The sequence below is a fragment of the Dipodomys merriami genome, unplaced genomic scaffold (assembly GCF_024711535.1).
Source record: "Dipodomys merriami isolate MVZ:Mamm:240054 unplaced genomic scaffold, mDipMer1.0.p SCAF_8, whole genome shotgun sequence".
Classification (NCBI taxonomy): domain Eukaryota; kingdom Metazoa; phylum Chordata; class Mammalia; order Rodentia; family Heteromyidae; genus Dipodomys; species Dipodomys merriami.
The window spans coordinates 38,346,264-38,373,341 of NW_027206401.1; the positions used below are offsets into that span (position 1 = coordinate 38,346,264).

The following is a 27,078-nucleotide window of genomic DNA, read 5'->3' on the forward strand; positions in this document are numbered from 1 at the left end:
TTGATTCTTTAATTATTGAAACATTAATAAAACACTCATATCCTCTTAAACATCTTTGGATTATAACAAAATGAAATTATAAAGAATACTAAGCCAGGGCTGGGAAGGTGGCTCAGTGGTAGAGCGCTTGCCTTGCATGCCTGAGGCCCTGGGTTCGATTCCTCAGCACCACATAAGCAAAAAGAAAAAAGCTGGAAGTGGCACCATGGATCAAGTGGTAGAGCGCTAGCCTTGAGCTGAAGAGCTGAGGGACAGCGCCCAGGCCCAGAGTTCAGGCCCCACGACCGACAAAAAAAAAAAGAATACTAAGCCAAAGTTGTTAAAGCTTGTCTAAATATAGTATCTAAATGTGCTGAATCCTATTTGTTTACCTCTCAATATTCTGAATTATTAATACCTTTTTATTTTATTTTTTTATATTATAATTTCCTTTTTATTTGGGAAGAATAGCTGAAATAATTATACTAATTTAATAAATGCTTTTCTTTCTAAAATAAAAATGTGAAATTTGGCCTGTTATTTGTGTTTACAGAGAGCAGGCACTTCTGAATGCCAGGAGTGTTCCGATTCTGAGTAGGCAGAGAGATACGGATATTGAAAAACTGCGTTATCCCCATGTTTATGATTCCCAGGCAGAAGCCAGAAAAACGTCAGCATTCATTGCTGGTGCAAAGGTTTGTCATTGGTGTATAATTACTGCTTACAGGTCAGAATAGGTCTTCTCTGAAAAATGACGGTGTCCCTGAATTTTGAATATAGTGCATCTAGTTCTAGTTGTCTCTTTGCCATTTTAAATTGAATTTAAATTGTATTTAAAATGGTATGAAAAATAAAATACTGCAGTACAGCTTAAGTAGTAGGTATTCCGACACACTTGTTAATTTCTCTTTATCGTGGCAATTTGTAGTTTTGGATTTTATCCATTGTATCACAGTTCTGCTCAACTTTACACTATGTATTACACATTTTCCTAGTTATGTGAGTACATTTACCTTTAGACATACCATGGAATTAGTGTATATTTTAAGATTTACAGCATCCCATGGCATGTATATCACATGAGATACTTATACATGAATGGCTTGCATGGGTGTTTGAAGTCTGCTTATTTTTATTTAATTCTTTTTGTTTTCCTGAAGGTAAATTTATTTGCTAGTGCTATATCATAAAGCCAGTACTATTCTCAGTCTTTGTCGCTATCTTTATGCAAAATTACTCACCAGAGCAGTTTTGTTTTTTATTAGTACTGGTGTTTGTTTTTCATGGTTGTAGATGATTTTACCAGAAGGAATCCAAAGAGAGAATAACAAGCTTTATGAAGAAGTACGAATTCCCTACAGTGAACCTATGCCAATTGGCTTTGAGGAAAAGCCAGTTTACATCCAAGACTTAGATGAGGTGAGCATCTTTTTGTACAGTTGATATTTTTGTAGCATGCTATGTGTTATAAATGGATTTGTGTTGAAAAATTATTTTTAAAAGTAGTTGACTAATACAGTACAAAGAATGAAGTTTAAGCTATTGGTTACAAAAAGGTACTTTGCTGGAGTTTGAATTTTTACAAAATATATTCCTTTATACATCTAACATTTGTGTTTTTGCATATGTGTTTCTACTTTAGTTTTATCACTTAATCTTTTTAAAATATATTTGTCTTATTTTTAAAATTTACTCTTGCACTTCTACTTAAAAATAAAGATTTTTTTTTTTGTCAGTCATGGGGCTTGAACTCTGGGCCTGAACGCTGTCCCTCAGCTCTTCAGGTCAAGGCTAGTGCTCTGCCATTGAGCCACTCACTGCTCCACTTCTGGTTTTCTGAGTGGTTTATTGGAGGTAAGAGTCTCACGAACTTTCATGCCCAGGCTGGCTTTGACCTGTGATCCTCATATCTCAGCCTCCTGAGTAGCTAGGATTACAGGCATGAATTACGGGTGCCCAGCAAAAATTAAGAATTTTAAGCCAGGAACTGGTGGCTCACACCTAGCTACTCAGGTGACTGAAAACTAAGGTTCACTATTTGAAGCCAGTCTGGGCTGAAAGTCCATGAGACTCATCTCTCCAATTAACCACTAGAAAACCAGAAGTGGAGCTGTGCCTGAAAGTGATAGAGAGCTACTAACCTTGAGCTTTGAAAAAGCTCAGGGACATGGGCCTTGACTTCAAGCCCTGTGACTGACCAAAAAAAAAAGAAAAATCAAAATTAAGAATTTTTAATTGTAACCCCTCTGTATAGTATTTTCACAATAATAAAAAAGTCATACCTCCAAAAAAAACTTTTAAATTCTAAAATGATGTACAATGTGTTGTCCAATGGATTTTGTACTTTCTTAGGCAAGGAATAATTTTTTAAAATGTTAGATGAGTTTCTAGAATCGTTTTTAAGTCGCTCATTTGGAAGTTATGGCAATCAGAGGCAAAACAAAGAAAAAAATTATTGCCATTTCTAACTAGATTACAGAGTAAAGTTACCTATTTGTTCAAACGCTGTCATTTATTTTTCCTTGAGTTTTCTTTTTTTTGTATGAATGAGTGTGTGGTTCTCACTTGGCTTTTTTCACTCCTGGCTGGTATTCTATCACTTGACCCATGCCTTCTATTCTGGCTTTTTAATGGTTAACTGGAGATAATTGTCTCTCAAATTTGTCTGCCTGGGTTGGCTTTGTACTACAATTCTCAGTCCTCAGCCCCCTGAGTAACTAGGATTATAGGCATGATTATAGGCTTTTCCCTGCTTTTATCTTCTTTCTCTGCTGTTTTTATTTCCTTTCCTTTTCTTACCCAACTCCCTTTATATTTCTCTGATTCACTTTATTTCCTGATTTCTACTAAAGACTTTTTTCTGTATAACCAGGGAGAAGTATATTCTAGCTGTTTCAGCAGCTATTTCTTCCTCCTCTGATCCCTAAAATAAGAGTTTTTCTTTAAGTTCTGTCAGGAAAAAAATCCAAACCAAAACAAAACAAAAAACAGTGATGAAGTTGGATTTACCTGACTTAGGTTATCAGGGATTTCTGAACCAGTTCCTTTTCCCTGTGATAAAAGTGGTATTCTTACTAATCACAATGTGTATCCCCATTGTTACTTGTTCCCTTGAGCCACTGAGAGACAAAGAGGAGTTTCCCAGAAAGAAAAGAGGTACTGTTATTACCTATAAAGCAAAGATGAGAATGATGTTATTGTTAAATACACTGACTTCTGTGAGCTTATAGCAGTGTTGGAACTACTAATGTTGAATATTTCGCAGCAGTACACTGTATAATGCATTGGGTACAAAATTGGTAGTATAGATCTGGCATATATAAATATATAAATATACATATATATTATATGTTGCCTTTCCATGTACAATCTTTGAAGTTAATTTATATTATAAAAACTTGGTTCCTGTCAGGATGGCTATCATTTTTCATGTTAAAGTATTATGTAAAGTATCACTATATGAAACTACAAGAACATGTAATTCAAAGTACCTGTTGATTTTAATGCATTCGATCTTACTTACATATGAAAAGAATTGCTGATACTATATTTTCTTTTGGACTTAATGGATGTTTAACATATACAAAATGATTTTCCAAATAGCTTTCCTACCAAGTTATAAATAAGAGGTGTTAGTCATTTTCAGTTCTCAGCAAGTATTTAAATTATATAAAGAGTAATGTTTACTTGTTTTGAAAGGAAGCTATATAGTTCAAAGTATAAAATATCAACGTCTTTTTTGAAAGCAAATGCCATCTATTGTCCTTCCTCAAAATAAGAATTAGTCTAGTGTGTCCCAAATTTTTCCAGGATGGCAGTACTGCAGTGTCCATTGGGAACACTTGTAAACAGCTAACTAGGAAAAGGGCACCAGCTGCTCTGACAAATTCTCACTAAGCTGCAGAGAGGGTTTTGACTAACATCTGCTTAGCTAGCAGTAAAGTAATAGTACAAAATAACTTTCTTTACAACCTGCACTTTATTGATTTTATAGCAGGAAATTACAACAGAGAAGGTTAAAAGCTTAAAGATATATTAAGCTGTCCTAGAATGATAATTTTAGAACATAAATGAATTCAGAACTCTGAATTTAACTCCAGGTAATTTCACATTGGTTTTGAAGTTCTTTATCCCAATATATATCTTCCAGTATATCTGTGTTGTGGTTACATAGGCATACTACAATAAGCAGAAATATTCAAGATGCTTTGTTGCTATATATTTCCTTATCATTGAACTCTGGAAATGTTTGTGGATTGGTAATCAGGCATCAGTAGTCATTTTATAAGCTCAGGATTGATGCAAGACAATGTATTAAGAGGTGTGGAGGTTTATGATTGTAATCCTTCCCTTAAGGAACTTGCTGTCCAGTTGGGACTGATGTTAAATTCTAAGCTTTACCATTTATACATTTCTTAAGGTGGATCATGTTACATAAAATGCCTCTTGGATTTACTTTCCTCTTTGGATGTTTTGGTGTTTATATGAATTACCACATAGAAATATAATTAATAGCGGGCTGGGAATGTGGCTTAGTGGTGGAGTGCTTGCCTAGCATGCATGAAGTCCTGGGTTTGATTCCTCAGTACCATATAAACAGGAAATGCTGGAAGTGTTGCTGTGGCTCAAGTGGTAGAGTGCTAGCTCTGAGCAAAAAGAAGCTTGGGAATAGTGCAGTGCCCAGTAAATTTCCTGCCCAAAGAGTTCTTATGAAAACTGTTCCTGTGGGGCTGGGAAGGTAGCTCAGTGGTAGAGTGCTTGTCTTGCATGCATGAGGTCCTGTGTTCGATTCCTCAGCACCACATAAGCAGAAAAAGCTGGAAGTGGTGCTGTTGCTCAAGTGGTAGAGCGAGGGACAGAGCCCAGGCACTGAGTTCAGGCCCCACGACTGGCAAAAAAAAAAAAAAAAAAAAAAAAAACCCACAATGAAACAACAACAACAAAAAAACCTGTTTCTTCAGTTACTTTTTCCACATTGATAGATGGGTTTTGCTGTTTAATCTGGCCATACTTTAAATCTTTCTGCAAGGAATCACTGAGGAATAGAATTAATTTGGTATACATTAAAATATTTAAGTTCGAAAGCAAAGACAAAGCTAAGGAGCTCCTATTTATTTACCTAGTCATATTCTTTTTATTAGGTACCTTTTATTACATTAATCTACTTATATAAACTGAATATAAGTGGTTTAGTGAGGACAGGTTTAAATTTAATTAATGGTACACATTAACCAAGTAAACAAAAATTGCTTTGTTTTATATTCTCAGCTAGTTTTGAGTTGTACAAAAAGAAGTATACTATGTAAATTTGTAAAATTTGGAATATATGAAGGAGTCATTTTTAAAGGATTGTAATGGACTCTTAAGCCATCATACAATATCATATTTTATTACATAACTTTTATGATTTCTTCCTTTTAATATTTTGTCTTCACATTTCTATTAGCCCAAGAAATAAGCATACCATTTTTTTTTCTTACTAAATCTGACCCTTCTTTTTTGTTCTTGGTGGCACTGGAGTTTGAATGCAGGACCTCATGTTTAGCTTTGGCTCTTCTACTTGAGCCATATCCATAGCCTTGTTTTTTTGACTAGAGTTTGAGAATTTATTCTGTATTCATATTTATTATGTGCCTCTGTTCACAGTAAATGGGCATATACAACTATCTCTTCTATGTTATTTCATACATCTTTGGAAATGTACCCAAATGTAGTATGGTGGAATCAAAAGGTAGGTGTATTTTCAGGTTTTTGAGGTATTTCTCTTTTGATTTCCATAGTGGTTATACTAGCTTACATCATCACCACCAGTGTTTTTACTGGATGCCACCTATTCTTTTGTTGTTTATTTGCTTCAGGATTGCCAATCTGACTGGGGAGAAAAGGAATATTAATTGTAATTTTTATTTGCATTTTCACTTTAGCAAGATACAGTCAATACATTTGTTTCCATATTAATTTTTCTGAGAACTAGCTGTTCATTTGCTCATTTGATAAGATTACTTGTTCTTTTGCCATTTGTTTTTTGACTTTTTATCTGTATATTAATCTTTTATTCACTAAATAGTTGGTAAAGAATTTCTCCTATACTGTTGTCTCTTGACTCTTGTAATTGTTTCTTTTGATTAACACTTAATTTGTAGTACTCAAATGGATGAGCATTTTCTTACCATTTTGAGAATTCTTTATATACTTTGAATATAGTCTTTATTCAGACTTACATTTGTAGTTTTCCTCCTATCAGTGACTTAATTTTCATTTCACAATACACATCTTTAGCAGAAGTCCATTTCATAAACTTTAAAATTTTGATTCTTCTTTTTTGTCATATATAAGAAAGTTTTGCCTTGTACATGATCATTACCATTTTCTCCAACATTGTTCTCAGCCTTCTGAGTAGCTAGCATTACAGGTGTTAGCCACCAGTGCCCAGAAATATGTAGAATTGTTAATGGAATATTTTGCAGATTTTTCATTGCAATTTCATTGAACTCTCAGATGAATGTGGTTAGACTACCAAATTGTATTTTTCTGTGATTTTCTGGTGCTTGTAATTTTCTGCATATTTTTGTACTTATTTTATTAACTTTATACATGTTTACTTAAATCTGTGTTTTCTTTTGTTATTTATACTTTTTCAATTCTGTTTTCAGTTATTCCTTGCAGATATAAAGAAGGTATGAGTTGCTTGTCAGAAGCAAGTTCTATAAGAAGTAGTCTTATGTAACATACAATAACCATGGGGTGACAACCTTTTCCTTATTCTGTTGGTATCAAACAAACCATAGATCTTACCTTACTCAAAGAGAAGGAGTTAAAGGTCATGAAGCAGGAGGCAGGATTTGGGATAATTTGTGGTCACCTTAGGGTTTGCTTATCACTCAAATATTTGGTCATTTGTATTCTAAACTATAAGTAGCTAGTGTTTAATTATGATGTAATATAAATAATTTTATTTCTGTATAGACAGCAGTATTTCTTGATTCTTTCGTTTTTGTGTGTGTGTTGGTGGGGGGTGGGGGGTGGCAGCAATCCTGGGGTTTGAAATCAGGGCTTGGGCACTGAATCTATTAGATATCAGTCTTCTTAACATGACTTGTAGTTAATCTTGGTCAGTTTTACACCTCATATGTATATATAAATTTTAGAATAACTTTGTAATTTCCACAGAAGATCTAATTCTTTTTTATTAAAGGTGGAATGAATATTCTGAATTAGTGTGGGAAAAACTTAACTTATGCTATCAAGTTAGCTATTATGAAGAATGTTTCATTTATCTGAGTATTAACAAAATATTTTCATGAGCTTGCAGTTTCTGAATAAGTATTTTATGTTTTTTTCTGTTAGGATTTTCTGAAGTATATATAGTTTACTGAGCCTAGATTTTAAATTGTAGGTTTGGCTTTTAGCTGGTTTATAAACATACTTTTGATATATCAATCTTATATCGAGCTGCTTTGCTAAACTTAATCTTATTACTGCTGGTGAGTTTGATATTAGGGTCTTTTGTATTTTCTGATTATATAGCCATATCACCTATGAATTATAACTGCTGTGTTTTCTACTCTTCTGCTTTTTTTCCTCCTAGTACTAAAGTTTGAACAGGTTTGAACTCAAGTTCTCACACTTGCTAAACAGACAGGCACTCTACCACTCTGCCAATTTCTTTGTTGCATTGACTATTTTCAAGACTGGGTCTTGCTTTATGCCCAGGCCAACATAGAATATGATCTTCCTGTTTGTATTCCCTTTTGTCACTAAGCTAGATGTATGTCCAACCATTTATTGAGATGGAATATTATGAACTTTATGTCTGACCTAACCTTGAATTTCAGTCCTCTGAACTCTACCTCTGAAGTAGGTAGGATTATGTGCTTGAGCCATCATGCCCAGTATATTTTCTGTCTTTTAATTATCACATATTTTATTTTTTCTCATTTATATTGACCAAGACCTTCAGGATGTTCACCACAAGTCATTTTGTTTATGCTATTATTCTATCATTGATGTGTTGATGTACAGGGTTCTATGTCAGGATATATTTTGATGCTTTTTACTTTCCTTTTCTGTATAAATGTATAATATATACATTTTGATATTTCCCTCTGGTTGAAATTTGTATCTTAAAACTTACATTTCTCTTTTGTTTTCACTAGTGGAAATAGTTCATTGTCTTTGACAGTTCTATTGAAGATTCTTTAATAGTGAAATATTTCTGCTGAGGAAATACCTGTTTAAAATTATGCTTTTGCTTTAGTTAATTGTTTTTGGAAAACTTAAAGTATTTTGGAAAACTTATATATTATAATGTTTTAAATTAATGAACCATTTCATCATCCAACATCTGTAACATTTTATATTTTATAGATTTGACCATATAGATGCCCAATTCTTTGCCATTTTTGAACAAGCTAGTAAATGCAAATTAAAGGTTAAAACCAAAGCAAAACCAATTATTATCACAAATACCAGCCAAGAAACCAAAAATGACATTTCCATGTGGCTCTAAACAAAACTTGACAGAGACTCTTTTGCTTACATTTCATTGTCATTATTAGAAGCAACAGCTGTTTATCAGAAGTTTAGATTCCACAATTTGGGCCAACCAGGTTGTTTTTAATACAAATAATTTTAACTACAACACTTTAATGTCATCCTAAAGGTAGATCTCTCTCTCTCTCTCTCTCTCTCTCTCTCTCTCTCTCTCTCTCTCTCTCTCTCTCTCTCTCTCGCTCGCTCGCTCTCTCTTTTGTTCTCTCTCTCTTGCTCACACACACACACACACACACACACACACACACACGAGTACATCTTTCTTAGGAAAAAAAATTTAACTGCCTAGAAAATACCTAGATTGTTTTTCTTCAAGTTTATTTCTTCTATTAGACTGAGTTTACCAGATAATCCTGATACTATGAAGCTCTCCCTCATTCATGATCATTCTAATAGAAAAAAAAAGCAAAAAGACCCACAGTCAATCAAACTGTTGTTTACTCTATCTTCTGCATGTTGAATATCACTTTTGGCTCAGCCCTTACGTGAAGATATTTCAGAGTAACATCTGACATGTTAAATTATTACTAAGAATGTACTGATGGAAAAGCTAAGAGAAATTATCCGTGGAGATTGTTTTGATTGGGAGCCACAGTTTTATTTGACTTTTTAAAAAATCTGTTTTTGGTTTCATTTCCTTTTGTCTTGTTTGTTCATTAATTTGGGGTGGGGCACAGAAATGGTGGAACAAAGAGTTTACATTTAAATGCAGTAATGTTATTTGTTAGACCCTATGTTGGAAAGGAACTGTATAACTTTGGGTCTGAATGGGAGGGAAAAACTGGGAAAGTGGTGGGAGAAGGGGTGACATTTTTCAAAAAGAAATTTACTCTTTCTCTGACTTACATAATCATAACCTCTTTGTACATCAATACTTTACAATAACAATAAATAAATTAAAAATATTAAAACAAATAGTATATGAAAAAAATCTCCCCTGAGACCTTTGATTTCATTCATCTGAAACTGTTCTTCCCCTGGAAATATTGAAGTCATCTTTAACCTTTGAAAATGAGCTTAATCTTTCCAAATCTCATTATAACTTAAGTTCTTGTTGAGATTTTTTCATGTAATACTTTTTTCCCCTTTGGATTTTATTTTTCAAGCACTGAAATAGCTGTCGTATTTATTTTGTATCACCTGGGACCAGAGTTTATTGAAAAGGTCTTTATTTATTTAGCTAGACTTTTTTTGTTTTACTATGCTTCTTCAATAGACAGTTTCTATATGAAGAATTTTGAGAAATTGACATAGGTTAGGTGTATTGAGTATTTTAAATGTGATAATTCAGTTAAGCACATAAACGTTTATGATAAATGCATTGTAATTTCTAATAGTTTTAGCAGAAATTTCTTATTGCTTCCTTTATATGTTGTAAAATTCGGCACAGTTCAGAAAATAATTTCATTTTTGTAAAATTTTATCTTTTCACTGTATTCAAAGGTTTGATAATAGATTAATCTCACAAGATATTTTGCTGCTGTTTTAATTTTCTCTACCCAGATTATCTGGTTCAAAATGAATTATTGTTATGAAAAATTAAAAGCACATAGTTTTTTAGTAAAGAGGAAATGACAGTGTCCCTGCACAGTCATTCATGGCCAATTAATAAAGTGAAGTTCTTTTGCAGTGTATTTCAGGAGACGGAGCAAATGAGAAAGATAGTATCAGTCAATACATTTTGCATCTTCGTTGGCTGCATATACTTCTCTATTGATTCCAAAGCAAATCACACTAAGAATTACTTCTTTAAAAAATACTGGGGGGTACTGAATATTCTGAAGCAGAACAGGCAGTGTGCTGCCCTCACACAAGAAATGTCTCAAAACAAGTTGTGAGCTGAAGCTAGAGAAATTAACTCCAGACCAAAGGCATCAGAAAGAAAGAAATACTCAAGAGATGAGATCTGCTGCATCAGATGTCATCTGATGGACCTTTGCAGAGAGAGGAATGCTTGCTCTGTTGGGTTCTGCTTGCATTTAACTGTTCAGGCCTCATTACTACGTAGAGATATGGCATACTGTGATGTTTAAAACTTTTTCACAGTACTCATTTTAAACTGTTTTAATAAAAGACTTACATTCCACAAAAATAAGTAAGTATAAATAAATATACAGGTTTATACTATTATGGACAAGAGAGTGATCCAGGTACTTTATAGTATTAAAAAATTAGATATTTATATCTAAAAGAAATTAATTTTGAATTTAATAAGAAAATAAAAATAGGCTTTTTTTACACTTTATACACTTTATACACTTTTATAGTTAATGTAATTTTTTTTTAAATTTTTGTCAGTTATTGGACTTGAACTCCATGCTTGAATGCCATCCTTGAGCTTTTTTCTCAAGGCTAGCATTCTACCAGTTTGAGCTACAGCACCATTTCCAATTTTCTGATAGTTAATTAGAGATAATAGTCTCATGGACTTTCCTGCCCAGGTTGCTTCAGACTATGATACTCAGATCTCAGCCTCCTGAGTAGCTAGGGTTACATGCATGAGCCACCAGGGACTGGCTACAATAAATCTTGTTATCTAAGCAGAAAGCCATTTTGTGGGACTGATTACTAAGTGCTAATTACAGTTTTTGCAGTATCTATAATGTAACATCTTTACTTAGAAAATAAACTTAAAATTCCTAATTATTCCAGTTTTAATAAAAGAGTTTGGTATATTGGGAGACTTTTTTGTTACTGATTCAATTTTTCTATTGGTATTGAGTTCCTCAAATTTTTCTTTTTAAAATATCGTCCGGATTCAGTTTTGATAGAACACGTTTCTTATAGATTTTCTAATTTATTATAATGCAAGTTTTCAAAATTATCGCTTAATGTTCTACTGTATTTTGGTTGTAATATTCCCTTTTGACTCACTTTGTTTAAGTTAAATCTTTTCTTCGCCTTCTTTTGTTTATTTTGGCTAGGTTAGGTTTTGGCACCCTAAATATAATGGTCCATCAGTTTGTTTTCAAGCTCTTATACTATTTCTTTCACTTGATCTTATCTATTAATGAGAGAGGCTTTCCACTGAAAATTTTAAGTTCATCAATTTTCATTTCCAAAGTATTTTCTTCTTTTTCATAATTTCTCTTTTATTAAAGATTTCCATTGGCATAAATGATTATTAAAAGGAGTTTCACTGTGATATTTACAGCATGTATATCTTGTATGTTGGTTAAATTCACCCTTTGTTTCCTCTTTTTAAATAATTTTGTTTCATTTTTATATATAGATATAATATACTAACAATCTTTTCTCTTTACTGAATTTGTCATTCATATATTGCATTGTCCTTTTTTTACTTTTTAAATCTTTTTATTTTCCTTTTTTGTATTATATTCATTTGTGTATCTATTATTTTGGAATTTATTAATGTTTTGTAAAAACAGTTCTTTTTAATTGTTTTATTCATCAGTTCATCCACTTCAAAATCGTTTATTATAGGTTAGGGACCTTTGTAGTGGTCATGTTGCTTTGTGGGTTTTTTTCATATATAGTTCTTATGCTTCTGTGTTGAGATGAATATACTTTTTGATATAGATGACTCTACTTCTTAAGCTAGATGTTTATTTATTTGCTTATTTTAGAAAATAATCTTTTCTTGAAGATGTTCCCTGGACTGTTTATAAATGGGTTTAGAATTAGTGTACTTGGTGGGCTCTCTGGCTGAGGTTGGTGGATTTGGGTACAAAACATACTATGTCAGAGTCCAATGGCCTTCTCTCTTTAGTGTTTGCAAGAGATAATTTACACAAGTTTACTATGAATGTAGAAGGGTAGTCTCTTCTGGTTTCTTTTTAGCACAGTGTTTGAAAGCAAACATAGTCTGCTAAGAAAATTAGTTTAACTATATTCAGTAATGTATTTCTTATAAGCTAGAAGAATATTAAATATATAGAAGCAATGATTGTTAACTGCATTAAACATTAGTAAATGTATAGAAAATTTAAAAACAATTATAATTACTATATAATTTTTAAAACAGAATTTTGATATAGTTACCTTTGCCTTATTTCTTTGTTTATTTATGCCAGTACTGGAGTTTGAACTTAGGTCCTCTTGTTTGACATTTAAGCCAAATATCCACTCTTTTTTCTTCATCTTTAAGTTTTTTGTTTCTTCAATATAGTCAAATAAGAGAAATTCCTTTTGGCTAGACTTGGTGACACACCAAGAATCCAGCAATCAGAATGCAGAGGCAGACGGTTTTAAGTTCAATGCTAGTTAAACTCCATAGTGAACCTTATCTTAGAAAAGCAAGGGGCTAAGAGATATAACTCAGTGGTCGTGAACTTGCTTGTCATAATAAAGCTCATCGTTTTGATACTCAGCACATGCCAAAAAAGAAAAAGAAAAAAAAAAAACCTTTCGTCTTAATTTATTTCATCTTAATTATCTCATCTTGCAATAACTTACAAATGCAATTTCAAGGTTACTGAGCCCTCTAGTGATCTTTTCAAATACTGCTTTTCAGTTTCAGTTGGGATCTTAGCACAGTACTTACAGTTTTAATAACAAATTTATTGGTGAATTTCTTTCCACTCATTTTCCTAAATTCAACATTTCAAAAAAAAAGTAATTTTAAGGGCAGTGATACAGAACATGGGCTGAAGTAATTTATAAACTTTTGTAGCATTTAAAGATATATTCAGCCAGGTGCTGGTGGCACATGCCTATAATCCTAACTACTCAGGAGGCTGAGATCTGAGGATCATGGTTCAAAGTCAGCCCCAGCAGGAAAGTCCAGGAGACTCTTACCTCCAATAAACCACTAGAAAACCCTTGAAAACAAAAACGTAATTTTTCTTATTGGAAATGAAATATACCTCAAAATCCCATTTGCCATTGGAGTGTGTGTGTGTGTGTGTGTGTGTGTCTGTGTGTGTGTGTGTGTGTGAGATGGGTGTGTGTGTGTGTGTGTGTCATGGGACCTGAAGTGTGTGTGTGTGTGTGTGTGTGTGTGTGTGTGTGTGTGTGTGTGTGTGTGTGTGTGTCATGGGACCTGAACTCTGGGCCTGGGCGCTGTCCCTCAGCTCTTCAGCTCAAGGATAGCGCCCTACCACTTGAGCCACAGTGCCACTTCCTGCTTTTTCTACTTATGTGGTGCTAAACCCAGGGCCTCATGCATGTGAGGCAAGCACTCTACCACTGCCATCTTCCCATCCCTGGACTGTATTTTTAAAGAAAACCAGGATTATAACAAAAGTGTCAACACTATTTCCAAATTGAAAGCTATATATATATATATATATATATATATATATATATATATATATATATATATATATATATACATATACCTATAGTTTCATTCTAGCATGCAATTTTTTGTTAAAAGATGTAGCTATTTACAAAACAAGCAAAAAGAAAGCTGAATGTAGTTTTTTCCCCTATCACATACTTAGATTAGATTGAATTTATTGGTTTAAGGAGTATATTATATATGAGGTACATATCTATTTAAGATTTTCCCTCTCATTTAATTACAATTCTTTTTGCAAGTAGTGAGCATAAAATCATTCAATAAAAATTTATTTAGCACTCTATTATGTTCCTGACAATTGAGTAGGTTCTCGGCAATACAAAGAGTAATAAAACAGAGTCTTTGGTTTCAATCCAGTGGGCCAAATATAAAGAAATTCTTTCAGTATTTATGGTTGGAGGTTGCAATGATAATGTATAATTAGGGTTGTTTGTCTAGTGGCTTTAAATTCAGCAAGCAAGCTGAGTATGAAGCCCATGATGAGTGCCAACAAGAAAAAAAGTTAAAAACTTTAAGGTGTAATTTTCATATAATAAATGTGTGTATTTAAGGTGATGATTTGATAACTTTAATATGTGAAAACATCCCTACAGGTGACCCACTGACCATACAACTATTATTTTCCAAAAGACCCTTTTTGACCTTTTGCAATCTCTTCCCTTATCCTACTAGTCCTCAATCCTGTGCATCACATAATTTGACATCTTTTCCTATTCTACATCTGTAAACTAATGCAGCTATACAGTATATATTCTACTTTAGTCTTCATAGGGGATATAATGTTGACAAATGTTTCAATAATTAATTTCTTTTCGCTGCATAATGTTCCATCGTATTATTATGTATTTTGTTTCTCCATTTTTTGTGGATAGACATTTTATTCCTATTTCCCACAGTATAGCTGCTGTGATCATTTGTATAAAAGTTTTTGTAAATATTTACACTTATTTTTCTTTTGGATCTTTGGCTGGATCATATGTTGAGTCTCTTTAACTGTTTAGTTCCTGTCTAAAATGCCTAAGGCCCTTAATTTGATCCCTTGGGCCCCTTCCCCCAAAAGGGAGATATAACACAATAGTATACCATAAGATTGTTGTGAGAGTTAAATAAGAAATAGTCTGAAAATGACATGTGTATTCTAAAGTGTATTCTGTATATGTCATCCCTCCTGTTGGGTTATAAAATTTTTTATCTGTTAAGGTATTGACATTTTTTTCAAAATGTTTATTTATATCTAGAAAGTTTGTTGTTCTTATTTTGAGAGAGGGTATCCTTATGTAGTCTCAGCTGGCCTCAAACTTGGAATCTTCCTGCCTTGCCCTTCTGAGTGCTAGGATTAGAAGCACACACCACCATCTTTTTTGTTTTTCCTAGTTGCCTTTGGTGTAAATAAACTAGGACATCATCTCTACTCCAAATAATCTAGAATGTCATTATGAAATTAGCGAGTGGATTTAATTTTTAAAAGATTGCTGTTTTATTTTCATATATTAAATTTATCATTGTTTTGTACATAAGAATTACATATGAAGATGCTTATATAATCTTACACTTTTCACCCTTAGTCATAATTTTCAGATGCATTAGAATCAGGCCAGAGTTGTAGTTGTTTTTCAGCTGCACATACTTAAGTTAAAATATTTGACACATTGACAGACAGGACAGATTAGTCTCTTTATTAATGGAAGAGAGTTAATGTTCATATTCCGTGCGTGGTTTGTTTGTTTTTGTTTTTGTTTTTTTCCGTGGGGCCTGAACTCTGGGCCTTGGCACTATCCCTCAGCTCTTCAGCTCAAGGCTAGTGCTTTACCACTTGAGCCACAGTGCCACTTCCGGCTTTTTTCTTTTTGCTTATGTGGTGCTGAGGAATCGAACCCAGGGCCTCAGGCATGCAAGGCAAGTGTTCTACCACTGAGCCACCTTCCCAGCCCTATATTCCATGTTTTTGTATGAGTCCCTCACATCAATTTAATTTATAATGAATTGTTATTTTCTTTCTTTAGATTGGACAGTTAGCTTTTAAAGGAATGAAGAGACTCAATAGAATCCAGTCAATAGTTTTTGAAACTGCCTACAACACCAACGAGAACATGCTGATTTGTGCCCCTACTGGGGCTGGGAAGACCAACATTGCAATGTTGACAGTCTTGCACGAAATTCGCCAACATTTCCAACAAGGTGTTATCAAGAAAAATGAATTTAAGGTGGGAAAATACCAGAATGTAAGACAACTTCTTAAAATGTAAAAGTTAAAATGAACTTGTAGTTACATGAAATCTGGAAGTTTCTAAGCTATTGATTTATTGTACTTCATATAAGTCATGTAAGTAATGCGCTGCTTTATTACTATTGAGGCAGTCCCTATTTGCTGTGAAAATCCTGTCGCCCACAAAAAAAGGTTTGGAATCCAGTTAACTTTGAAGTAACTCACATTGATAAGTTTGTGTAAACAAATTCAGTTGTCTTTTGAATAGTTACACACTTACCCAAGAAGATAAGTACTGTTCATGTATCATTAACATTATTCACAGAAAATATCTAGAAATATATTTCACAACCAGTTCCGACTTTTATTGGCTACTTTGAAACAAATGACATTGTAGTGTTTGCTCATTCATCAAGCCAGTATTCCTTTGGCACAGATTGTATATGTTGCTCCAATGAAAGCTTTGGCAGCTGAAATGACAAATTACTTCAGCAAACGTCTAGAACCACTGGGCATCATGGTGAAAGAATTAACTGGTGATATGCAATTGTCAAAAAATGAAATTTTACGAACTCAGGTATGTTATTCATGTATTTTTTATGGAATATTTTGGCTTTTTATAATTATGAAAGTTACTAGATTTTACATCTTGTGAAAGTATCATATACAAACATAATATAATTTCTTTTTTTATTTGTAACTATATTACCTCTCTACTGTAAAAGTTCTGCTGGTACTTTCTTTTATGTTATCTTTTCAGATTTCTGTGATGCTTTACTGATTTTGAATAATTTTAGGATCCAAGCATACATTTAAACTCTGTTTACAGTTAATGTTGTTTTAAGACAGAGGGAATAGGAATAAAGATAGTAGTTGAATTTTAGGAGTAGATAATATTTAGATCTTGAAATAATTCCACCAATATCCTAAACTACTGTATAAGAATATTTTAACAGAAGGAAGAAATAAATAAAAGGTTTAAATCATTCTTTATCAACTGAGAACTTAAAAAATTATGTACTGTATTTGGCACTATATACTAGATAAAATGAATAACAATAGAGACACATATAATTCCTGCCTTCAGAGATCTTACATTATGACTAAGTAGGAAAAAGTATGGTAGCACTACAATTAAATTATTATCAATTAATGGAAGCAATATGTAAGTAAGGTGATATTTAGAAACTAAATAGTGGTGAACAAATATTAATGGAATAATTCATTAGAATTTGGTGTAGAAAATATGATACAACTTTTGTAATAAAGTATGACCACTGACTTAAAGGTGAGTGGCTAGTGAACTGCTTTTCTAGGTCTGACTAGGAAAAGCCCCACAAACTTGATATCTTAAAACAACAGTCTTAAATGTTACAGGTTTGGAGTTTAGAATTCTGCAGTTGTGATGTTGACATTGTATTTTTTCTGGAAATCTCCTTGTTTCTTAGCTGCTAATGGATGATGTCTATACCCTTCACTGCAATCCCTGCTTTTCTAACAATTCCTTTACAACAAATTAGCTTGACCATGTGTGTGTGTCTTGTCTATCTTTATTTCCCTTTATTCTTTTCTTCTAAGATTAGTAGTCATTAGATGATTAGCGTAGGAGCCTTAACCTAATTTAAAACCTTACCATAATTTAAATGCAAGGGCTCTTTTCCAAAATAAAGTCACACAGGCTGAATGTTGATAACCCCCTCCCCACAATTCATGTGTTGAAACCCTAACCCACAATATAATATTATTTGGAAGTGTGAGTTTTAATGGTAATTTTAGATTAGATCAGAAGGATGAGATCTTTGTGATGGAATTAATTACTTTTAGAAAAAGCAGATGATATCTTCCTCCCCCTTGCCCTTTCTATGTCTTTCTCTCTTCCTTTCTCCATTACTTCTTTGTCTCCATTTCCAGTTCATCCCACCACTGAGAAAATATCCTTGTCAGCATATAGTAAAAAGGTGGCTATGTAGAAGCAAGAAAGCCAAAAGGCATGATACACTGACTGTTTGCACTGTGATTCTATATTTCTCAGCCTCTATCTGTGAGAAATATATGTCTTATTTAAGCCTACTGTGCCATGGTGTTTTGTGATAGTAGCAGCCAGAGCTGGCATAGGACAAGCACAGTTAGGTTTTGGCAGGAGAATAGCATTGTTTAATTATGTCAAATTATCTGAAACATGATGAAGATGCAAAGAAAGGTTTCAATTAAATATATTTTAGAGTTAATAGGAATAGTGTCTTATAACCCACGTGCTTACATTAATTTTACTAGTTATTCTCTAATTTTCCTTTTATAGGCCTTCTTGATAAAAAATCAGATCATAGGATTTACATATATAAGCATGTTCATTGCAGGATTTATTTTTAATATAACAAAAAGATTAGGGAAAAATTAAAGTTCTATGAATAGAGGTTCATACCATCACTTTGTTCTTCTGCTATTAGTGAATTTATAAGTACTATAATCTAGAAGCATTCATTTTCTTTTTCTTTTACTAGTGTATTCAGGAAGTGTATTTTAAAATATAACTGTCCTTTAAAACCTACTGCAAATGCATCTTTTCTCACCAAGTCTTCATAGAATCTTATTCTGAATTTGTTTTTCTCAAAAATCAATAGTTATATTTACTGTAATTAAGTGCAAAATGCCCCTTTCTTTTCTTTTGTTAACTTCTTAAAGTGCTAGTCTGGGCAGAAAAATCCATGAGACTCTTTATCTCCAATTAACCACCAAGACAGCTGGAAGTGAAGCTGTGGCTTTAGTGGTAGAGCCTAGTTTTGAGTGACTAAAATCTCAGGAAAAGCACCTGGCTCTGAGTTCAAGCTTCAGTACTGGACACCGGGCAGGGGGTAGGAGTGGGGAATATGTATTAAATTAAAATTGGCACTTAACAAAATATTCAAAATAAAATTTCATAAAATTGAAACCACTCTAGAATAGTAAGTTAATGTAGCATGAACATTCTGTCCCTTCTGTTTCATGTCCATTGTTCTGTTGCATCCCTCTACTTATTCTTCCGGAACAACATTAAGACACTAATTGAAAAAGGAAAAAAGAAAACATACTATCAATTTGTTGGTCTATAGCTGCAGCTCTTGAAATGTGATCTAATATGTCCAGAATTTCCTTAAATGAATTCAAAGGGTTCTACAACATTTAAAACTGCTTTCTTATAAGAATGTTATCGTATTATTTTCTTTCAGTTCTCTTACAAAAATACAGTAGGGCTTTTATACAAATATGCAATGGAGCTTTTCCAGATAGTATATAGGGAGTGAGAGCTTTGTATTCTTATATTGTTTAAAAAAATGTGCAAAGAATTCCACAGCCAAAATATATTGAGACCAGAACTATAGAGAGAAGCTCCTTACCTTGTACTGTAGATACACTGCTATCTGTAGACACATGGTTCCAGTGAACCCTCCATTGAAGAAAAATCACAGATGCTCAGAATCTATAGTAGTCATTGCTGCTCTGCAGATGCTTGATTCATTTTCCCCATAAAATCTCCCAACTATTGCTAAACATATGCTGCCTTTTCAACAAATCTGAAATTTTCACTTTATCATTTAAATTAAGCACATTAACTTTTGCCTTGCTTTGGGGCACCATTTGTTTTGTGGGAGGCATAATTTTACAAAATTAAGGGCAGGCAAACATTCAGCAGATCTCACAATGATTTATATATAACTCATGGTAATACAAGGCTGACTGAGAGCTTTCTGTATCAACTGAGCTCACAATATATGTACAGAAATTTAAAACTTTCTGCTTTTTCTGAAATTACATTAATTAGTAAAATAACATTTTTCTGAAATGAACATTGTTATTGAGTAAGTTTCCTCATACATTTTTTTCTTTTCATATTATTTTCCTTTATCCATTGACATTTGTCCAGATCTTACTTATTATTGAAAACCTATTTGAGACTCTGTGTATACTTTACATTTCTCTTGCCTATATAGTGTCCTGCAACACTCACATTTATATTAATAAAAGAATCCTTTGTGCCCAAAGTCTTTTCTTTTGATTCTTTTTTGGAGGGGGGTAGGGTAGGGGTTGGTTGTGGGGCCTGAACTCTGGGCCTAGGCACTGTCCCTCAGCTCTTCAGCTCAAGAATAACGCTCTATCACTTGAGCCATAGCGCCACTTCCAGCTTTTTCTGCTTATGTGGTGCCAAAGAATTGAACCCAGGACCTCATTCATGCAAGGCAAGCACTCTACCACTGAGCCACCTTCCCAGCCCTTCTTTTGATTCTTATGTAGACCTATAAATCTTGGTCACTATAAAATAAAATTTTGATTGCTGAATGTTACGAAAGAGAATGGTAGATTATCTGTATGAAAACAAGTAAAATGACACTGGTTGCCAGGATCCTGCACATCTGCTAAATGAACATGTTTCCTTCTTTTAACCTCACAAAAGCCCTATATCTGTGTTTTACAAATACAGAAAGCAAAATTTACCAAAATCTTTCTTTTTTATCTTTTTTTTTATTATAAGAAAAATCACTCCTTTTTCCTTTTTTTTTTATTGTGAGAATACCGTACAAAGAAGTTACAATTACATGGGCAAGATAACAAGTACATTTCTTATCAAGCATTGTTGCCTCCTCTTTGTTTCTCCTTCTCATCCCTTCCCATACTATCCCCTCACCTCACCTGATCCTCCCCCCACCTCCCACCAAAGTTGTAAAGTTCGTTTATCGACATAAGGACTTTACATCTCACTGTTGCAATGGGTCCACCTGTATCCCTAGTTAAACGATTTGTTTTTTTCCCTTCTCCTCCACAAATTATAGCAACATCAAATACAGTGAAAGCAGGGGGAGGGACATACAAAGCAACAAAGAAAACATCTTATAAATGTGTTAGAAACAATCGCATGAAAGAAAAAAACATTTGAATACATATGTTAGGGTTCATTTCCCTAACATCAACTTATCTGACCTTTTCTGCTTGACTCAGACATATACTAGTTATTGCAAATAAGGGAAACCCTGGGACCTATGTTTCTTTGGGCCTGGCTTACTCCCCTACAGTATAACCCCTGTTTTCACTGTATTTGATGTCGGTGCCCTGCATCTTGTATATACACTTCTCTAATTTGGAGAAGGGAAGGGAAAAAACAAAATGCCTAAATAGGGATACAGGTTGACCCATTGTAACAATGAGATACGCAAGACGCTGTGTTGAAAAATGAACTTTACAACTTGGGTGGGGGGCCGGGGTAGTGTAGTTGTGGAGATGGGAGGGAAGGGATGGTAGGGGAAAAACAAAGGAGGAGGTAATAATGCTTGATAGGAAATGTACTCATTACCTTGCTCATGGTTTTGTAACCCCTCTGTACAGTATTTTTACTATATATATATATATATATATATATACATACATACATACATATATATATATACATACATATATATATATATATATATATATATATATATATATATATATATATATATATATATTCCATTTAAGCCAGGCACCAGTGATTCACACCTGTGATCCTAGCTACTCAGAAGGTTGAGATCTAAGGACTATGGTTAAATGTCAGCTCAGGCAGGAAAGTCTGCGACTCTTACCTCTAATTAACCACCAATAAAAATTGGAAGTAGGGCTGTGGATGAACAGGTAGAGCCTTCTCCTTGAGCAAAAAGAAAAGACTGGACAGTTCAAGCTGGAGGACCAACACCAAAAACAAAAACAAACAAAACAAAACTAGCAAAGAAGTCCTATCTAAGTTTTCATTTTTTTATTCTACATCAACTATTAATTTCAAACTTTTCACCTAAATTTACCTCTTATGAAGAATACTGATACTCACTGCGTTTCTTAATACTTACATTTCAGAGTGTTCCTTTGAGCCTTAGTGAAAACACCAGTTAAAAACTAACGATTTCTCCTGCCTTGACAGCAGCTGCATGTCCACGCAAGGCATTTTCTGTGAGGCCCAATATTGTTCTTCCTTTTATCTAGGTTTCTGGTTGTTGGGTTTTTTTTTTTTTTTCCTGGCTGTTTTGGTTGAGGATAGCGGGACATTATTCTCTTTTCTCAAGTCTTGGAAATATAACTGTGGAATTTGTTTTGGAGGTTGAATAATTCAGAGGGTTTTGTGCTTGCTAGGTAGATTCTCTACCTCCTGAGCAATGCTTCTCCTAGGATTGTTTTCAGTTAGAATAAATGACAACAACAATATTTTTAATATCTTTATGGTATTTCTTTAATATTTAATGTTTTAAAGAACTGCACAATGTATTTTTGGTAGCAGAAATTATTTTTCAGGCTTTTATTAATGTAAACATTCTTTTTTTCTATTTGCATTTCTAATCTTATGTAATTAAACATGTAATAACAAAGTTTTTAAGTCTTTTTATTATTGGGAGAGATCTACAATTTCAAAATAAAATCTGATATGTATAAGTTGGTGACATCAAAGAAGAATTTTTAGAAAGGCCTAATCACATATTAATGCATAATGAATAAGAAGTTTTTCGCTTTTAATTTTTTTTTAGGCGTGGGGCCTGAACTCTGGCCTGAGCGCTGTGACTGAGCTCTTCAACTCAAGACTAGCACTCTACCACTTGAGCCACAGCACCACTTCCAGTTTTCTGGTGGTTAATTGGAGATAAGAGTCTCACCGACTTTTTTTGACAGGGCTGGCTTTGAACCATGATCCTCAGATCTCAGCCTCCTGGATAGCTAGGATTACAAATGTGAGCCACCAGTGCCCAGCTACTTTTAATATTTTCTGATGAAATATGTAATTAGGTAGAATAACCATTTCCAGTATGGAAAAACCTACTATTAAGAAATAAGTTCTAACTGGTACCAGTGGCTCACACCTGTAATCCTAGCTACTGAGGAGGCTGAGATCTGAGAATCACGGTTCAAAGCCAGCCCGGGCAGAAAAGTCCGTGAGACTCTTATCTCCAATTAACCACCAGAAAAAAAAAAAAAAAAAAAAAAAACGGAAGTGGTGCTGTGGCTCAAGCTGTAGAGCACTCACCTTGAACTGAAGAGCACAGGGACAGCACCCAAGCACAGAGTTCAAGCCACATGACCGACCAAAAAAAAAAAAAAAAAAAAAGAAAGAAGTTCTATTTTGAAGAATGTTTGTTTTCTGTATTACTATATGAATTGCAACTTACTTACAGTAATAATGGAATCTTATCCATTTTAATTTTTTCAGTTGTTTATATATTAAAATACTTTCAGTAAAAATCCACTCTCTAAATTTTAAATCTTTGTTCTCAATACACTTGGCATTGGAAGACTGAACAGAAATATAATTTATAATGCATAAAAATTGGGCAAATGGAGACAAATTATTATTTGGTGCTCTTAGAGCTATTTTACATTAAAGATTTTTAATTATTGATCCTACTTAAAAAAATTAACAGCACTGCCTATTTGATGAGTATTCTTTCATAAGAGAAAGCTCTTAATATTAGGGGAGTGGTAGTCAATCTATAATGGCTTCTTTTTTATTTGGCTTTATTTTGTATTAACATCATGTTAGGCTTTATTCTAGAATATGATTGTTTTCATATGAGTTTTAAGAAAAGTAGGAAAGTCATCAGAATATTTTTTTTAATTCCAGTATTGGGATTTCAATTTCAAGTTTCATGCTTTTCTTTTGTTTTTTCTTTGCTCAAGGCTTGTGCACTATCACTTAAACTATGCTTCTTCTTCTGTTTTGTTGTTGTTTTCTGATTAATTAGAAATAAAAGTCTCATAGACTTTTTCTACCTAGGCTGGCTTAAAATTGTGATTCTCAGATCTCAACCTCCTGAGTAACTAGGATTATAGACATAAACCAAAGTGCCTTGTGGAAAATTTATTTTTAAATTAATTCATGGGCCTTTTTGCAAAATTTTTTATGTTAATGAAATAAGTCAATGGGAGAGAAAAAAAAGAAATCAATAGAACTTATAATTTCTGTTTTCTTTGTAAAAAGTTAGTGAGCCTTTGTTGGAAAATTAAAATATAGTATATTGTGTTTATAAAAGTAATCTTGTTTTGGGGCTGGGAAGGTGGCTCAGTGGTAGAACGCTTGCCTTGCATGCCTGAGGCCCTGAGTTCCATTCCTCAGCACCACATAAGCAAAAAGAAAAAAGCCGGAAGTGGCGCTGTGGCTCAAGTGGTAGAGCGCTAGCCTTGAGCTGAAGAGCTGAGGGACAGCGCCCAGGCCCAGAGTTCAGGCCCTACGACTGGACCCCCCCCCAAAAAAAAAAAGTAATCTTGTTTTCTTATACACAGTGAAATAAAAATAAGAATAAATGTCAGGTATCTATTATTGTCAGCCTAGATCTCCTAATTACTTATTAAATTTCTGAAGAATCTTTTCAGCAAATTATAAGACAGATGTTTACTACCAGATATTAATATCTGGTAGTAGTATTAATATCATCTTGAAAAAAATTATTTTGTCCTTAGAATTATGACATGGATTAACATGTAACAAATAGGCTATCACTATGGTCTTTTATAACTGAAAAGTACTTAAAGAGTTGTGTTTTTCTTTGCTTCTTAGTTGATAAAAGCTGCAAAAAAATGTAAATTTTTGAAAGGCTAATTATTGTTACTAAGTAGTAAGTCTCAGCTTTTAGTGTTCCTTTATATCTATCTGTTCTTATTGCTATTAAGATTCAGCCTATAAAAACCAGATTGACACATAAGTAAAGGTTTTGACAATTAATGACCTAGAAAAGATGAAGATGCCAAACAGCTTTAATATTCTTCCATTATATTATCAAATCAGTTAGAAATTTTTGTCAGAGAATAATTTGTAGTTCTCTTATTTCTTAATAATTCATTTGTGATTATCTTATCTTGAACAAGAAAGTAACAGAGAAGTGAAATATCAGCCACATAAGAATACTTTTTGCAGAATGTTTGTGTATCACCTCTTAGAAAGTTTCACAGTGATTAACTGTATTCAAATAAAATTAATCAACCAATACCAAATTCCTCTTGATTTTATCTTTTAAATATTTCCCAAATTCATCTATGTCCTTCCTTCCTTAGTATTGTGCCATTTCTTACACAGTAACCTCTGTCTTATTAAGAGCACACACAATAACCATTCAGTCTTCCAACTAAGTAGTAAAAACAATCTAATTTTTGAACACCAGAGTGTTCTCTGTCCCTTCACCTCAAATTTACAGCGAATGCTTAAAGCATTCTCTTTGTTGCAGCCTACACTGTGAGTGTGAAATTTCTCCTATAGATTTCTTCTCCCATATGTTCTTTGTACATGCTCTTATTACAGTTTTTCCCTACATCTTGTCTCATTAAACCTTTAAAATTTCTGTTTAGGTGTATTATTCTATTACAGCACTATGTAACACTACAAAGATTGTCCTGAGCAGCTTATCATAAATAAAATGTTATATTTTACAGTTATTTGACCGTTCATTGCTATTTCACCTTACTACAATGTAAGCCCTATGAGGTCAGTGCTACCAGCCTTTGTCTTACCTTATCACTGTACCTCTTACACTTAGCATTGTTCCTAGCACATGCACAGGAAGAAGATATGATGGTACTGATGATACTAATGATGATGATGATGACAAAATGAAGATGGGGATATTGGAATTCACAATTGATACTTACATGTCAGACATTATTTCAAATGTTTCTTGTGTGTCAACATGTTTCATTTGCATTGTAATTCTACTATATGTGGGGACTATTGCTTTCATCTTATATTGGAAGAAAACTATACCATTTGTAGAGTATTAACAAATTCTATTCATAGAAATATAATTTGAAGCCAAACTGATAGGACTGCCCACTCCTCCAGTTGGTCTTGAAGAAATTAAGGGAGAAGATCTCAGTTGTCTTATGGGAAGTAAAGAAGTTAAAAGTTCTTGGAGAGGAGAGTAAGGACATGGTGATGGAAAATAGAGGGACAGGAGCATCGTAAAAGTTTGAGTCTTGATTATGAACCATTCAAGTTGTATTTGTTCTCTTTAGAAAGAGCCTAGATACAGCTTTGCTTCTCCTGCAAAACATGTGAATTAAGGTCTCTCAGCTTAGGTCTAAGAGGAGCCAGTAAGCTTTCACCTTTCATCACCATTATTGATTCTAAGGTGAATAATATCTAAACTTTGGTGCCAGTGGCTGACCAATGGGAGTATAACGCCTTTGTCTAGGATTCAGTATATGGATTTCTTTCCTGCTATATACATTTAGAGTTTTCAATTTGGTGAAAGTATTCAGCAGTAGAATAGGAGGAAAATATTTCTTGGGTAATTCTGAAAATCCACAGGTGAAGATGTCTTAAAATAACCTTTTTTTGTGTGGGGGGGAGAGTGGTGGGAGGGTGGGGGAGGAGGCGTGAGGCTTGAACTCTGGGCCTGGGTGCTGTCCCTTAGCTCTTCAGCTCAATGTGAGCACTCTACCACTTGAGCCACAGCTCCACTTCCAGATTTCTGGTGGTTTATTGGAGATAAAAGTCTCACAGACTTTCTTGTATGGGTTGCTTTTGAACCGTGATCCTTAGATCTCACCTTCCCGAGTAACTAGGATTATAGGCATGAGCCACCAGCACCCGGCTTTAAATAACCTTTTTAAACTTGGTAACTACATTGTAGACTATAAGAATTAAATATAGAAGCACATTGTTCCATTTTCTCATAAGCAAGAATAATTAATAATTTTTACAAAAAATATAATTATTTTACAAAGAATATAATTGATCAACAGTTTTTGAGTATGAGCCAAACCACATGATGATCTTGTGAATGTGGGACCCTATAAGACAGTTGCTATCCTTGCCTTTTCTCTGCCTGGGGGACCACTGGGGAGGATAAGTGTTTAAGCAAACAATACAGTGTAGTAATTGTGCAGAAAACAGGGACATGGATATGTCACAGAAAGCTATGACAAGGGAATACTACTTGGGAATTAGGGGTTAAGAAAAGCCTCCTTAACATTGAAGCTCAGGAGTGAAGAATATAGAGTAATAAATTTATATATCATTTTATAAAATTGTAATACTTTACCTAGCATGCAGAGATCTATTTTATTTCCTTCTAAAAACCTTCACATAGTAGAATAT

General features: G+C 33.5%; 1 protein-coding gene across 1 annotated transcript in view; it reads left to right on the forward strand.

The window, feature by feature from the left end:
- Window positions 1-27,078, forward strand: part of Ascc3 (activating signal cointegrator 1 complex subunit 3) — a 232,900-nt gene that overhangs the window by 34,329 nt on the left and 171,493 nt on the right. The window contains exons 7-10 of the mRNA XM_070010685.1: window positions 533-674; window positions 1,273-1,398; window positions 15,799-15,999; window positions 16,438-16,578. Of these exons, the coding sequence (XP_069866786.1) occupies window positions 533-674; window positions 1,273-1,398; window positions 15,799-15,999; window positions 16,438-16,578 (610 nt within the window). The remainder of the gene's footprint in view (window positions 1-532; window positions 675-1,272; window positions 1,399-15,798; window positions 16,000-16,437; window positions 16,579-27,078) is intronic.